The sequence below is a fragment of the Crinia signifera genome, chromosome 1, assembly GCF_055691185.1.
Source record: "Crinia signifera chromosome 1, ASM5569118v1, whole genome shotgun sequence".
Taxonomy (NCBI): domain Eukaryota; kingdom Metazoa; phylum Chordata; class Amphibia; order Anura; family Myobatrachidae; genus Crinia; species Crinia signifera.
In genome coordinates, this window is record NC_139217.1 from 314,400,319 (window position 1) to 314,415,160 (window position 14,842).

At 42.7% G+C, this 14,842-nt stretch overlaps 1 protein-coding gene across 3 annotated transcripts in view; it reads right to left on the reverse strand.

Annotated features, from left to right (window-relative positions):
* Positions 1-14,842, reverse strand: part of AGTPBP1 (ATP/GTP binding carboxypeptidase 1) — a 168,182-nt gene that overhangs the window by 66,278 nt on the left and 87,062 nt on the right. For all 3 annotated transcript variants that reach the window (XM_083186409.1, XM_083186406.1, XM_083186414.1), the window contains exons 12-14: positions 12,904-12,995; positions 10,527-10,643; positions 7,673-8,373 (exon numbers count right to left, since the gene is read on the reverse strand). In XM_083186409.1, the coding sequence (XP_083042535.1) occupies positions 7,673-8,373; positions 10,527-10,643; positions 12,904-12,995 (910 nt within the window). The remainder of the gene's footprint in view (positions 1-7,672; positions 8,374-10,526; positions 10,644-12,903; positions 12,996-14,842) is intronic.

A 14,842-nucleotide genomic window follows, 5' to 3' on the forward strand; every position in this document is an offset into this window, starting at 1 on the left:
GATATGGTGCCTTATAATAACCATAGATCCAAAACAAAGTACTGTACTAAAACCCATGGAAAGATAAGTTAGAGGACCAATCAGCTTCTTGCTCATTTTTTGGTGGACAATGTCCCTGTTTATGAAGTGTATTGTGAATTTTGGCTTAATCCATGTGGCAATATGTGAATTCTGGCTCAATCCGTGTGGCATGTGAATTTTGGCTCAATCCATGTGGCATTATGAGAATTTTGGCTCAATCCGTGTGGCATTATGTGAATTTTTTCCCAATCCGTGTAGCATTATGTAAATTTTGGCTCAATCCGTGTGGCATTATGTGAATTTTGGCTCAATCCGTGTGTGTTATGTAAATTTTGGCTCAATCCGTGTGGCATTATGTGAATTTTGGCTCAATCCGTGTGGCATTATGTGAATTTTGACACAATCCATGTGGCATTATTTGAATTTTGGCTCAATCCATGTGGCATTATGTCAATTTTGGCTCATTCCATTTGGTATCATGTGTAAGGGGCAAGTATAATGGGGTCTAGTATTTTGTTGCATAATGTGTAGAAGTTGTATATGGTGTTGACACGCCCCCTGTTGAGTGGCCACACACCCGTTTCTGGAGCGCTCCTTTGGCGCGCGCACAACTACATCCTTCAATTTTGTCGCCATGGTGGGCCTGCGTACTTTAAATGCCAGGGCCTATTTTTAATTCCATTCCCACCCTCTCCTGCCGCTCTCTTAGCATGTACACTGGCACCACTAACACCGCCCCTCCCCCACCCAAACCCTTTTTTATCATGGTGCCCCCCCTGTCATTTTATCCTGGATCCGCCCCTGCCACCGCCGCTGGGTCCCGTGACCTGGAGCAATACCTTGCAGTTGTGCTTTGATATACAAAATAGTAGCGCTGACAATTAAAATATAAAAATTTTATGACAATAAAAGGTACACAATAAAACAATTATAATGATCAGCAATTATAATAATAATCAGCATGAGCACCAGCATCTGCAATAGGTAAACTGCTTATATTGGATCCATTCCTAGTATGCCGTCAAATTCTATCCAGAGAAGGCAAACAAAGTCTCCTTATAGAGTAGTGTTGAATATATTTACCGCAGTGATAGTCCAAATGAGGTATTATTCCTTTCAGGATTGCGTTCTGCAAAGTCCATCACTTGGAGGAGTTACCACACCAGCCTACTACCTGCCATTTACTGCCTATCTACTAATTTGGACCCAGACCAGCCGCCACCAGAGTACTATTTAAAACTACAAATATCCGCTTGTTTGGAAATCCTGGGGAATCCCCCCTCACCAAGTGATGGACTTTGCAGAACGCAATCCTGAAAGGAATAATACCTCATTTGGACTATCACTGCGGTAAATATATTCAACACTACTCTATAAGGAGACTTTGTTTGCCTTCTCTGGATAGAATTTGGCGGCATACTAGGAATGGATCCAATATAAGCAGTTTACCTATTGCAGATGCTGGTGCTCATGCTGATTATTATTATAATTGCTGATCATTATAATTGTTTTATTGTGTACCTTTTATTGTCATTAAATTTTTATATTTTAATTGTCAGCGATACTATTTTGTATATCTTTTTTGTTTCCTTCTCTCGATACCTTGTTTAGTAGCTGCTCCACATCACAACCCCCTACAGCGCCCATTTGTGTTGTTTTACAACCATCCCCGTTTTTGCTAGTTGTGCTTTGATGCCATCATGTCTATAAGGGGCATCCCCCAATGGTTGACAATCTGAGAGAAGACCTCCTGGTGTAGGGCCCATTCCCCCGGGTGGACATCCTGGCGGCTTAAGTAATCCGCCTCCCAGTTGTCCACCCCTGGTATGAACACAGCTGAGAGAGCCAGTGCCTGACGTTCCGCCCACTGGAGAATTGGGCGTACTTCCTGCATAGCTTTGCTACTGCGGGTGCCGCCTTGGCGGTTGACATATGCCACAGCCGTGGCATTGTCCGATTGGATGCTTACAGCTTTTCCCCGCAGCAGAAGGTCTGCTTTGAATAAGGCCAGGCGAATCGCCCGAAGCTCCAGGATGTTTATCGGGAGCTTCGCTTCCTGTGGAGACCAACGCCCTTGGAAGTGATGTTCCATCACCACAGCACCCCAGCCCCTGAGGCTGGCATCCGTGGTGACTATGGTCCATTCCCAGACACCGAAACGGCGGCTCTCCAACAGGTTTGGTGTATGGAGCCACCATTGCAGAGAAAGACGACTGCATGGCGACAGGATAATTCGCCTGTGCATGTGCACATATGAACCGGACCACTGTTTCAGCAGATCCAGTTGGAATGTCCGGGAATGGAAGCGGCCAAAGGGAAGTGCCTCGAAGGAGGCGACCATTTTGCCTAATCGGGTGCACAGATGTACTGATAATCCGTGAGGACCTGTCTGGCCAACTCCTGAAGAGAAAGAATCTTCTCCAATGAAAGGAAGATTTTCTGTAGAGACGTGTCCATGATAAGACCCAAGAAAATAATCCATCGGGACGGAGTCAGCTGGGACTTTTTGTAATTCATAACCCACCCATGTTGTAGTAACACTTGACAACAAACATGAATGCTTTGAAGTAGAACTTCCTTGGATGGTCCCTTGATCAAAAGATCGTCCAAGTATGGGACCACATTTACCCCCTTCGTGTGATCAAAAGATCGTCCAAGTATGGGACCACATTTACCCCCTTCGTGTGTAGTAAGGAAATAATCACCGTAATGATTTTTCTGAAGAGGCGCGGAGCAGATGCCAGGCCAAAGGGCATTGCCCAAAACGGGAAGTGATCTTCCTTGATAGCAAAGCGAAGGAACGGTGGGTGATTTTCGTGTATTGGGACATGTAAATAGCCATCTTTTATGTCTAGAGAGGCCAAAAATTCCATTGGTTCCAGACCGGCCACTACTGATCTTAGCGATTCCATCTTGAACTTGTAGTAGGTTATGTACCTGTTCAATGTCTTTACATTTAAAATTGGGCGCACAGTCCCGTCTGGCTTTGGTACCAGAAAAAGAGGTGAATAAAAGCCTTCTGTGCGGTTGGCTGCTGGGACCGGTATTATGACCCGAGCTGCCAAAAGTTTTTGAATGGCCTGTATCAGTAGTAATCGGTCCTTTTCGACATGGGGGAGACCTGTCGTGAAAAACTGAAGTGGAGGTCTGCAAGCAAACTCCAGCTTGTAACCCTCTGTCACAATTGACAGAACCCATTGGTCTGTACATGACATAATCCAGTGATGATGAAAATCCTGCAACCTTCCCCCCACTCTGGGGTCCCCCAGATAAGATGGGAGACAGTCATGCTGCGGGCTTTTCTGGTTGCTTAGGGTCAGTGCGGCGGGCTCCCGCGGTTGAGGTAGTGGCCGCGCCTCCAAACCCTCTGCCTCGGGAAGAGGCAAAGGCACCTCTAGGTTTCCACCTAAACTTTGGTGCTCCATGAAAGGAACGGAAGGAGGGGCCTTGATAAGGCTTTTTAGGAGGTGGAGCTGAGGTGGGCAAGAAGGTGGACTTGGCCCCCGTGGCCTGAGCAATCAGCTTGTCCAGCTCAGGCCCAAATAGTACATCACCTGTAAAAGGCAGACCTTCTACAGCCTTTTTTATGTCTGCCTCCACCTGCCACGATTTGAGCCACAAGGAACGCCTAGCTGTTACGGACAAGGCGGAAACTCTAGCGACCAAGGCTGTTGAATCTCTGGCAGCTTCTCCTATGTACACGGCAGATTCGTGCATATTAGCCGCCAGCAAAGCCAGGTCTTCTATGGGCCTTTGTTCCTCTATTCCTTTAGCTAATTCCTCAGTCCAAGTTTCCACGGCCCTGCTAACCCAAGAAATAGCTAAAACAGGGCGTAGGGTGACTCCAGCGGTGGTAAAGATATGTTTCAACCCCGATTCTAGACGCCTATCAGGAGCATCTTTAAGTGCAACAGCCCCTGGTATAGGAAGTGCTGCTTTTTTTGAAAGCTTTGACACTGACGCGTCAGCCAAGGGCGGATTTTCCCACTTAGCCCTTGCCTTGCAAAGGGATAAGTAGTTTTAAACCGTTTTGATAATTGAAACTTTTTCTCTAAGGGCTTTCCAAACATCCAATATAGGTTTGTCTAACTCCAGAGATTCTGGGAAACACACCACCACCTTAGGAGGGCGGCCAAAAATGGGGACAAAGGCCGGAGGTTCTGGTTCAGTTACATTCAACGTGAACTTAACAGCCTGAATAAGGGCCTCTAGGCCCTGAGATCCTTCTATGATCTCATCATCCCCCCCATTAGCCTGAGGGAGGGGATCATCCTGTACATCCACATCCCCTAAGGGATCTTCCTGTTCATCCCCAGAGGAATCCCCCCTTAAAAGCAAGAGAATACTCCTTTTTTTTTGGTGGGGGAGGAATGCTTACAGGTTGAGAGGTAGTAGCTCTTACCAAAGAATCCACTGAGCTGATAAGGTCCACGGCCCAGGAGGGCTCAGCTGAACCCATAGAAGCTAGATGGGAGTAGAACACCTCCCTGTCCCTGCGGGACTTAGCCAGTTCTGCTGCCAAAGTGGATAAAACACTAGTGACCCCTTCCATATTGAGAGGAGAAGGGGCCTTGTCTGCTTCATCCCTCTCATAACAATCCTTGCACAGGGTTACACCCTTAATGTGCTGAGTAAACTATGGAGTGCACTGGGTGCAGACAACCAGTTTTTGAGACGCCTTTAAAGTACTTTTTGCCATTGCAAACACTACCAGACTCACAGCACCTCAGCCTGTCACACACACAAGATTAGGTAGCAGTGAGGGAAAGAGAGAGATAATAGGGGGAGAGAAGCCCACCCTTCCCCGAATTAAGCCCACAGTAAAGGATATCACTCCAAAGGGGATCCCAGCAGGATACCCTGTCACTCACCCAGCGCAGTGAACCGGCTGATGAGGAAGAGGAGCAGCGCTCTGATGCCCTGTTCAGGAGATCTATTGAGGTGCACCAGCAGGAGAGGCAGCGTGGGCTGTAAGATGGCGCCTCCGTGTAGCAGAGAAGGAAAGCTCCGCCCCCTCTGACGACCCACTCAGCGTGCGCTGTGAACAGCGGCGCTGTGTGACCTCTGCCCTCCAAGCTGGACCAGCGCGCACTCTGGTCCAGCCATCACCCGTAAGTTAGGCCCTGTACCTCCGGTGGTTGACCGGGTCTTGGACCCGTAATGCTGCGGCGGGTCCCCAGTGCCGATTCACTGGCGACCAGGGTCAGAGGCGTGCGCCGCAAGTGGTGCCGCGCTGACCCCACCGGAGGGCATCCCACGGAGCAGGCAGCCAGCAGGGTATTCTGGCTGCCTGAGACACTTCTTTAAATAAAAAAATTAAACACTATAGAGCCCCCATAAGAGGAGCCCTAGCCCAGGGATCCGACTCCTCTGGGCACTTAACTAAGACTGGGGTCTGAGGGGAGGATAGAGGGGGAGGAGCCATGCCATACTTCAATTTCTTAAAGTGCTGACTCCTCCAATGCACCACTATCCCCAGCGTAGTGACTTCAGTGTCCCCTTGGATGAAGGAGAAATCCTTCTTAGATGGACAAAACCATGTGCACTGCAGGGGGGCAGATGTTACTTGTGCAGAAAGAATTAGATTTGGGTGGGGTTTTACTTCAAAGTGAGATCTGTATTGCAGTGTAAAAATAAAGCAGCCAGTATTTACCCTGTACAGAAAAAAAAATAACTCACCCAAATTGTCCTTCTGATAAACCCATGACAACGAGAAACATTTCTAACACTGGATTTGGCATTGAGCTAAAAAATTGCCTGAAACCCCCTTATCACATGACTTAAGCAGATTTGTATCAAGCTTTGGAGCGAAAGAGAAAATGGAGAAGCTGCACAAAGCAAACAGAATTTGTCCTTTATCTAGCATACTCATGCTAACTGGTTGCTGTGCGCCACTTTTCCATTTTAGCGTTCAAAGATTTGATACATCCACATCTTAATGTTTGTCTGTACGGAAGTGTTCTCTAATTTGGTCTCATCTGTTTACAGGACATTTTACTAGGAGCATTTTGGTTTCTGCAGGCGTGTTTGTCATTCTTTCTTGCATCTTTTCCATCTTAAGGGGGGTATTCAATCACCGGGGGAATCCAATGGGGGAAATAGCGGCGGGTGCCTATTCAATGCTGTCTTGTCCGACAGCATTGGAGAGGCAGATCGACAGAATGGGCCCGACTTTGAAAGCTTACGGCCATGAATTATCGCAATCACGGCTGAATCTCAACAATCCATGGCTGTTTCCACAGACACGCCCCCTTTTCTCTTAGCTAGGTGCTGGTTCATTTCTGTATGAAGGTCCTTTGAAAGTTTGTATCAACATTCAAAGCTATGCAGATTGCATGCTTTCATTTTAGGGTTTATCAAAAAGAGTTTATCCTCATATATCACAAGTGGTAACATACCATGAAAAAACAACACTTCCAAATGTGATTGTTGCTCATCTGGTGACTGAAAGAGGACAACCTCAGACACTGTCCCTTTGGCATTGTACAATTGTGAAGACCAACACAAGTCTCCAATTCCTGGCTGGTTTAAAGGTCAATGCTCTTTGGGAAAGTCAAATTTGTCTTTGATGCCCGTAAATTAGATGCCACTAAAGTAGAACGTCCAGTGCAGCTACTGTGGAGCAGAAACCCTATTAAAATACAGTCAGACAACACCACCATGTTTACATATATTAACCATCAGAGATGTACAAAAGGTCCCTTTGAATGAAGCCAACCATCAGAATGACCTGTTCAAAAGAACAAAAAAAAAAAAAAAAGAGCCATGGGAAGTAAGGAAACATTTCACTCTTCGTTGATCGGTTAACCTGGACATTGTGGGAAAATCACCTGAAAAAGCTGGTAGTGAAACGGATGCACCTTTCCATAAATGTTGAAAAGATTCTGCTGTTGAGGACACTGGATTGACCAATATTGTCATGGTACATGGGTATTTTATGTCAAACTGTGAGCATACACAAATGAAGGAGCAATTTGGAGACCGCACCATTGTTGAGTATTCTCAAAGTAAAAGAAAATTAATTTGTATACTTACATTGAACCCAATACTCAGAATCCATTAAGAGGTGATGTTTTATCTGTCTCTGTTTATGGTTTAAAGGCATAAATGATGGTTCACTACAGAATGGAGCTATAAAAAGGCAGGAGCACATAATATTGAAAATGTTACAGTGCCAAAGTCTAAAGAACGTTTTTTGCTGCATAGTCCACTGTTCCTATATGCTCAGATAGGCTCTTTGGAGGCCAGCTGTATCAAGCTTTAAAAAAAAGGTGATAAAGTGGAGAGTGATAAACAACCAGTTAATCAGCTCCTGTCAATTTTCAAAACCAGCCTGTAACATGACACTTAAGAGCTGATTGGCTGGTTGTTTATCACTCTCCTTTACAACACTTTATGATGTTTGATACATCTGGCCCTTAGTGTGATACATATACAAACTTAAAACCAAGATGGTTGGTGCAATTTTGAAATGTTACCTTTACATCTTAATGTATAGAGTGAACTAAATTTAGTTTATGGTGCACTGTTACTTATATCTTGATAAAAGTGTCTGCAATTAGTCAACACAGCTGATGTATTAGGTGGGGTTAAGGTCACAATGTAAATGATTTCAAAAGTTTGTGACTATAATATTATATTATTAACTCACCTTTGTACACCATAGGGCCTTTCTAATATGGGCTCCTTGAAAAATGGTGGGACATGACCAAAATAGTCCGGATATGCCACTTCTGAATATTCTGGAACAGATTTGGTATTTTTCACAGTTTCAATATACAGCTCTGGATCATGGAGAGGTGATAAGTGTTCTGTGTCTAGCATGTCATACAATGAGTGTCCACCTAAAGGACTTGCATCTTCATCCTCATCAGGCAAGACTCCAGAGCAGCATAAAGGGCCTACATTCACAGAATGCTTTTCAAACAGCTTGTTACCACACAACAAATTCTGTGCAGTCATGCTGCAGGAATGAGATAAAACATTGGACTTGTCTTTAGCGGACACACATCCATTTCTGCAATGGTTGGTGACTGAAGACTTCTGTATAGAGAGTCTGTCAAGATCTCGGACAACATCATTGTTCAAGTAAAAGCATGAGGACCTTTCGGTATCTCCCTGAGTCTGTGGAAAGGAACTATTGTTGTCTCTCTTAATGTCTTTCTTTGGCACATTCAAAAATGAAGGTCTTTTGTTGCATTCATCTTCTAAAGAAATACTACTGCTTTTGCCTGAAAGCTCTTTGATAATATGCCTTGGTTTATAGGATGGCTCTTCTCCTGCAGTTGGGACAATGATAGGCCCACCTTTGTTTGCTCCAGTCTTTTGTTCATTTGAAACCAGGTCAAAGTCCTTTGATAAAGTGGAAACACAAAGTTTTTGGAATGTAAAATAAACAAAAAAAAAAAAACAACAACTCTCATCGCTGACTTTATTTATACGTTTTCCATGTGAAATGATAGAACACAATTAAAGTGCACACACAAGTCATTATCTGTTAAAAATTGCAGTACAAAGATTTGCTTGAAAACAAAACTAAAAAACATACTGTATGCCTAAAAAAACGGAAATAAAAGAAAAATCAAAGTCTAAGATTTGAAGGTTGATCAAGTTTCATTGAAAAATTAATGAATCATCAACATTAAACAAGTAACTGAGTAACAAGTAATTGAGAACAACAATAGGCTACTACAGTCGTGAGGAACTGATGAAAAAAAAACTGAACCTAAATTACGTTAAAAGTATTTTCCTATAGAAATTGTATGCTCTAACCCTTTTGCCTCTTTGTGGATACTTGTTTTAAGAAATAGAGCAGTGGTTCCCAAACTGTGCACCTAGGCTCCCTGGGGTGCCTCCGGACACTTGCAGGGGTGCCTCAGGTTGGTCGTCCAGGACCAATTCAAATTATTTATGATCAATTATTTCTGGACAAAACCAGTGCTGGTGGCTGGCAATCATAAAATGTGACCAATCAGAACCAAATCCTGCCCTTTACCACATAACTGAACCTAAGAAGCACATATAAACACAATCTACTTCATTTAATTTTTTGGGGCCTAGGGTGCCTTAGAAAAATTCTGATACTCTAGGGTGCCGTGATTAGAAAAAGGATTGGGAACCCCTGGAATAGAGGATTCCCTTACTACTGTTAATGGTCCCGACCGACGCGATGCCCCCGATATTGTGTCCTAGCCGGCAAAATGGACCTGATTTCAAAGGAAATCGGGTCCATCGTGTGGATCGTGTACCTTAACTTAAAGGTACATGATCCATAAGATTGTGGCCGTGCTAGGAAACAAGTACCATTAACCTTTTACATGCAAAGAGAACTAAACTATAAAAATAGGAATAATCAAAAAAAGAACGACAATGTAAGTAAAAAAATGTATAATAAACAGTAAATTTGCATTTATTAATTGCATCCCGGATAAAAAAAAATACACAGTACAACATTTTCCCTGGTGCAGTCCATAATTGATAAAATGAGCTGGACACAACGGAGCGTGTATGGGCTCCTTACCTCCTTAACACCACCAGTCTGAAGATGGGAAAAATCTCATCTGAAAAAAAAGGAAGCTCGCTCTTCAAAGGGTGCCTGGTAATCACACTTAAGCTGTGTACACATGGGGAGATATGATTGCTGGCAATCGTATTGCACAGTGTCTCCTTTTCCTCAGTGATGAAAAGGAGACACTGCTACAGTCACGGGGTGGGGGTGCGGGGGGGCGAGAGAGAGACCCGAAGGGAGGAGGGAGGGAGCGCTGACCTCCTGCTCAGCCGGGGGAAGCCACTGGTCCATTAGGGAGTACACACGGCACGATTTATCGACAGCAGCACTCCAAATCACTGGCAATATGTTCGCTCAGCGACCATATTGCCAGGGATTTCAGCCAATATCACCCCCGTGAGTACACACCTTATAAATGCTGATTGTTAGTTAGTGATCATCACATATGTGAGATTGTACTGAGCCAGTGACAAGACTGCCAAGAAACATCACCCTTTAGATAGCACTAGGTGTTAAGGAAGAAGCAATAACATGTAAGCGCCCCATAATGTTACTGCTCCCTATTTTGTTATAGTGGTTGCGTTATTTATACAATCAGAAACCATAAATGGAAAAATCTCTTATTTCTCCAATGGCCAGAGTTTTAATAAATTTGACAGAAACTGAAGTACTTTTTCTGTGGAAACAAAGAAAAGAGGACGGTCACCTCTCAATACAAGTGCCTTGTAGATTCTTCACTGTTTTGGAGGCTGGTCTTACCGAATACCAATGGCATTAAGCCAATAAAAAAAAGAAGCAGAAACAGGAAAGTACAGCAAAGAGAAGGTAATTCCAAAAACTCCATTCTGCCCTTATATTAGGTTAAACGGCATACATATATTGTTTGTGGGACACTAATCTAACTAGGACAAAAAGAAGTAAACAGTCACTCACATTTTGAGGTGAAAGACGCATTGTTCATAATAATGGGTTAACATGTGCATTCAATTTTATTTACCTGGAAATCATCAGAAAGCTCTGGGAAAAAGCGCTCATACATTTTCAGATCTTCTATTGACCTTCCCAACTCCTGTGCAGGCTTCAGTTTACTAATATCAGTCTCTATGTCATCATTCTCAAAATAGAAAAATAACAATATTAAAACTACAGTATGTGAAAATTATACTAAAAATTGACATTTAAAAAGGGATTACATTTAACCCGACTAATACAACTACGAAACTAATGGTGTGTACACACGGTACTTTTTGCCTTCCGATGTTGACGATATAGTCAACATTGGATCGGAATCGGATGCAGATCGCAAGGGTTTTAACCCTTCAGATCCCAATCCGATTCCGATGCGCGTTCACGTATCGCAAGGCAGAAAGTCTTGTCTGCCTTGACTATATAGTGCAGATCTGCACTATATAGTCAGACTTGTATGCAAATCGGATGTGCCTTCAGATACTATCCACGATCCGATCGGATCGTGGATAGTATCTGAAGGCACATCTGACCGTGTGTACACACCATAAAACTACAAAGTCAAAAAGCAGCATCCAAATGCAATACACGCCAAAAAAAATAATAGGTGGGGGCTGCATTTAAACACAGTGTGCCGGGTGTAAGTCTGAGTTCAGCGGCCATGCGGGATACCAGCTGAAGTCGGGAATTTTTATAAAGCGCCAATAATTTACAAGTTTTGCCTTATAAATGATTGCCCCTTGAAAAATAAAAAATTTGAGTTCATCTGGCATCCCACATGGCTGCTGAAATCAGATTACATTTGGCCCAGTATATTTAATACAAAATATACAGTACATGGTGAGTATCCCGTATCCGAATATTTAAAAACTGAAATATCCCAAAAACCATTTTCAGAATTTTTTTTTTGTTGTTGTTGTTGTTCCACCCCCCTTGCCCCTTTTTTTGATACTCACCACATCCCCCGTCAGGCTTCAGGATCCTCTTCAGCTGCATCTTTGGTCCCAGGGGTGCATTGCGTGAGTGCGCCGGTGACGTCACTGGCGCGTCTGCAAACGTACGCAATGCACCACTCGGACCGCTGAAGAGGATCCTGGATGCCGGGGGACACCATGAATGCCGGAGGACCATTGGAGCACCACCAGGGAACCAGGTTAGTATGTTCAAAAAAAAAATCCAAAAACCGGAAAAATCCCTCATCCGAAATGCTTGTGGTCCCGAGCAATTCGGATAAGAGATACTCAACCTGTATTTAAAGCAAAAATCAAAAACATAACCAATACTGCTGCCTCTGAGCGATATCGTTTATAAGATCTTCTAGTGTGTACACTCAATATAGTTAACGATGCTTTATCCTCAGCCAAGCACAAAAGCACACAATATTGTATACTAGACTGGGGAAAAAGGCAGTCAGTTCTCTCTCTTCCAGAATGTGCAGGGGTGAGGATCGTTTGGTCTACAAGAACTAGGTCGACAAGCATTGGGTAGACACCACTAGGTTGACAGGCAGCAAGGTCGACATGGGTCAAGGTTGACATGGGTCAAGGTCGACACAAACATTAGGTCAACAATTGCAAGGTCAACAGTCAAAAGGTCGACATGGGGTTTCCACTGTTTTTTTACCTGAATGTCAACCCTGTCGACATGGACACAGTTTGAAGTGCACCACATTGCTCGCAATGCTTCGGGCACGGTGCCTTGCTACGCACGGCACACTATTTTATTCTCCTCTCCTACCATGCCCTACTGGATGGTAGGACATGAAATACTGCCTTTTGGCACATGTCGGCTCAAAAAACAGTGAAAAACCCCATGTCGACCCTTTGACTGTCAACCTTGCCCCTGTCGACCTTGACTCATGTTGACCCAATGCTTGTCGACCTAGTTTCTGTAGACCTTATGACCCCTATCCCGAGGGGAGAGGGGTGGGAGGGGTTAGTGATTGAATCTGTCGCCATCCATCTATCCCAACATCGGTAACCGCAGCCGCACAGAAATTACATAAACCTGGATAGGCCACACCCCTCCTGCCAGTACTTGAGCATGGCACAGCTGTGAGCACTCCTGATTCTGTATATTGCATGCAAAATGCATCAAACCATCATAGTAAAGAGGCAGCCTCAAAGCAGCACACCACTTAAAAGGAACAGAGGGGGAGTGTGTGAAGCAGTGAGAATAGTTGAGAGGTGGGCCAGCGGTTAAGGTACCATGGCAACCAATAAGCAATGAGTTAACATTTTTCAAGTGCAATCTATAGAATTATAAGTACTGTAGCAGCTGATAAGTTGCCCATGGGAAGCTTCCCCGGTCTATTCACTACCAGAATTTAATGTAGAGTACTGTGTGCAGGGTCAGCAACTCAAGCACATCCAGTACATTGCAACAGAGAGTGAACAATGACGTCTTACCTTAAACACTTGCTCATTATCATCTTCATTTTCAGCTTCTACTTCTGCCTCAGCATCATCATTGTCGTCACTTTCATCCACAACATCATCCACTGCATATCAAGTATATATAAATTATATAACAAGGGAATTTTTTTTAAACAAACACAGAACAGTAAACCAATGTATTTCATTTATTTTTGTGGTATACAATTAGTCCATGATAACTGGAGAAAAAATACGTATCACTAAGGTACTAGGGAGAAACCAGATGTGCACCATTTTCAATTTAAGGACCCTTAATCCTAAAGGTTATATTTAGAGTTTGAGAAAAAAAAATATTTTAAACTAGACTAGAGGTAGAGATAGAACATCCCTGTCTTTGGTTTTTATAGTCCGACATAGCAGTTTTTATTTATTTAGTTAACTTATTATTGCATTTCTTTTATTCATTTCTTTCATAAATTACTATCATAAACTTACTTTTTGGTAGCAAAATTTTAATTGTTGTAAACATTATTTATGGACCAACACTTCTTTCAAAGGCTATTATTAAGTGGTGCACATTGGCAGGAGATTGTGGAATGCACGGCCATTTTTAACTATGCCTGAAAGTGGTGGACCGCACATCTATCTTTGAATGTGGTATGTGTGCGCATGAACACAGGAAATGACTGTGTGACTGTTTTTCGACAATGTCGACTATTTGATTCATTTACAAATGGATCAGATTTGTCTTGGTGTTGGGGTACATATACATTCCATGGTATATACAACCATATGACGTTACTCCTGATGGTTATAAAATGTGTTTTAAAGCTGAAAATCAGACTAATATTTTTTAGGAGCGTGATCAAAGATGTAAGTTTATATACGAGCTATATTGAAGTAATGGTGCAAATACACTAGACGATGTACTTCCATTGTACTTCCCCAGTGTCTGGACAAATAATATTGTACATATACACTGAACTATGTGACGAACAATGAACAATCCACGTGTTTTTTTACCACGCCAATGGTTTTTTTACCTACAGAGAAATCGGCACATTAATGGTACAGGGCGAATCAAAATGTAACCTAAAAAAAATGGCAAAAACTGTAAATGTTTTGCCTAGGCAGTATTATACGAATACATTTGCATTCTTACTCCTGGATTAATTTTCGGGTCTATATATTTAGATAATAAAATGTTCACCAGAGAGAAGTCCGGGAAAAGAAAAAGTATAGATACATGCTCTTCTCAACATTAAATAGTGAGAGCGCAATATATATGAGATTTTCAGCATTTACACACACACACACACATTTTAATTATAGAAAAAAAAAATATATATTATATATATATAATATATATATATATATATATATATATATATATATATATATATACACATACATACATACATATACACATACATACATACACACACACATATATATATATATATATATATATATATATATATATATATATATATATACATATACATACACACACACACACACACACACACACACACATATATACATATACACACACACACACGCACATATACATACATACACACACACACACACGCACACAAACGTGTGTGTGTATTCTTACTGATGTGTTAGGTGACACATTGGCCATTATTCTGGTTCAATCGCAAAGGCAAATTCCTTCTCAAATGGACAAAACCATGTGCACTGCAGGGAGGCAGATGTAACATGTGCAGAGAGAATTAGATTTGGGTGAGTTATTTTGTTTCTGTGCAGGGAAAATACGGACATCTTTATATTTACACTGCAATATAGATCTCACTTTGAAGTAAAACCCCACCCAAATCTATTTCTCTCTGCACATGTTACATCTGCCCGTCCTGCAGTGCACATGGTTTTGCCCATTTGAGAAGGAATTTGACTTTGCGAGTGAACCAGAAGAGGGGCCAATATGAGCATAGCCATTTTTGAAGTC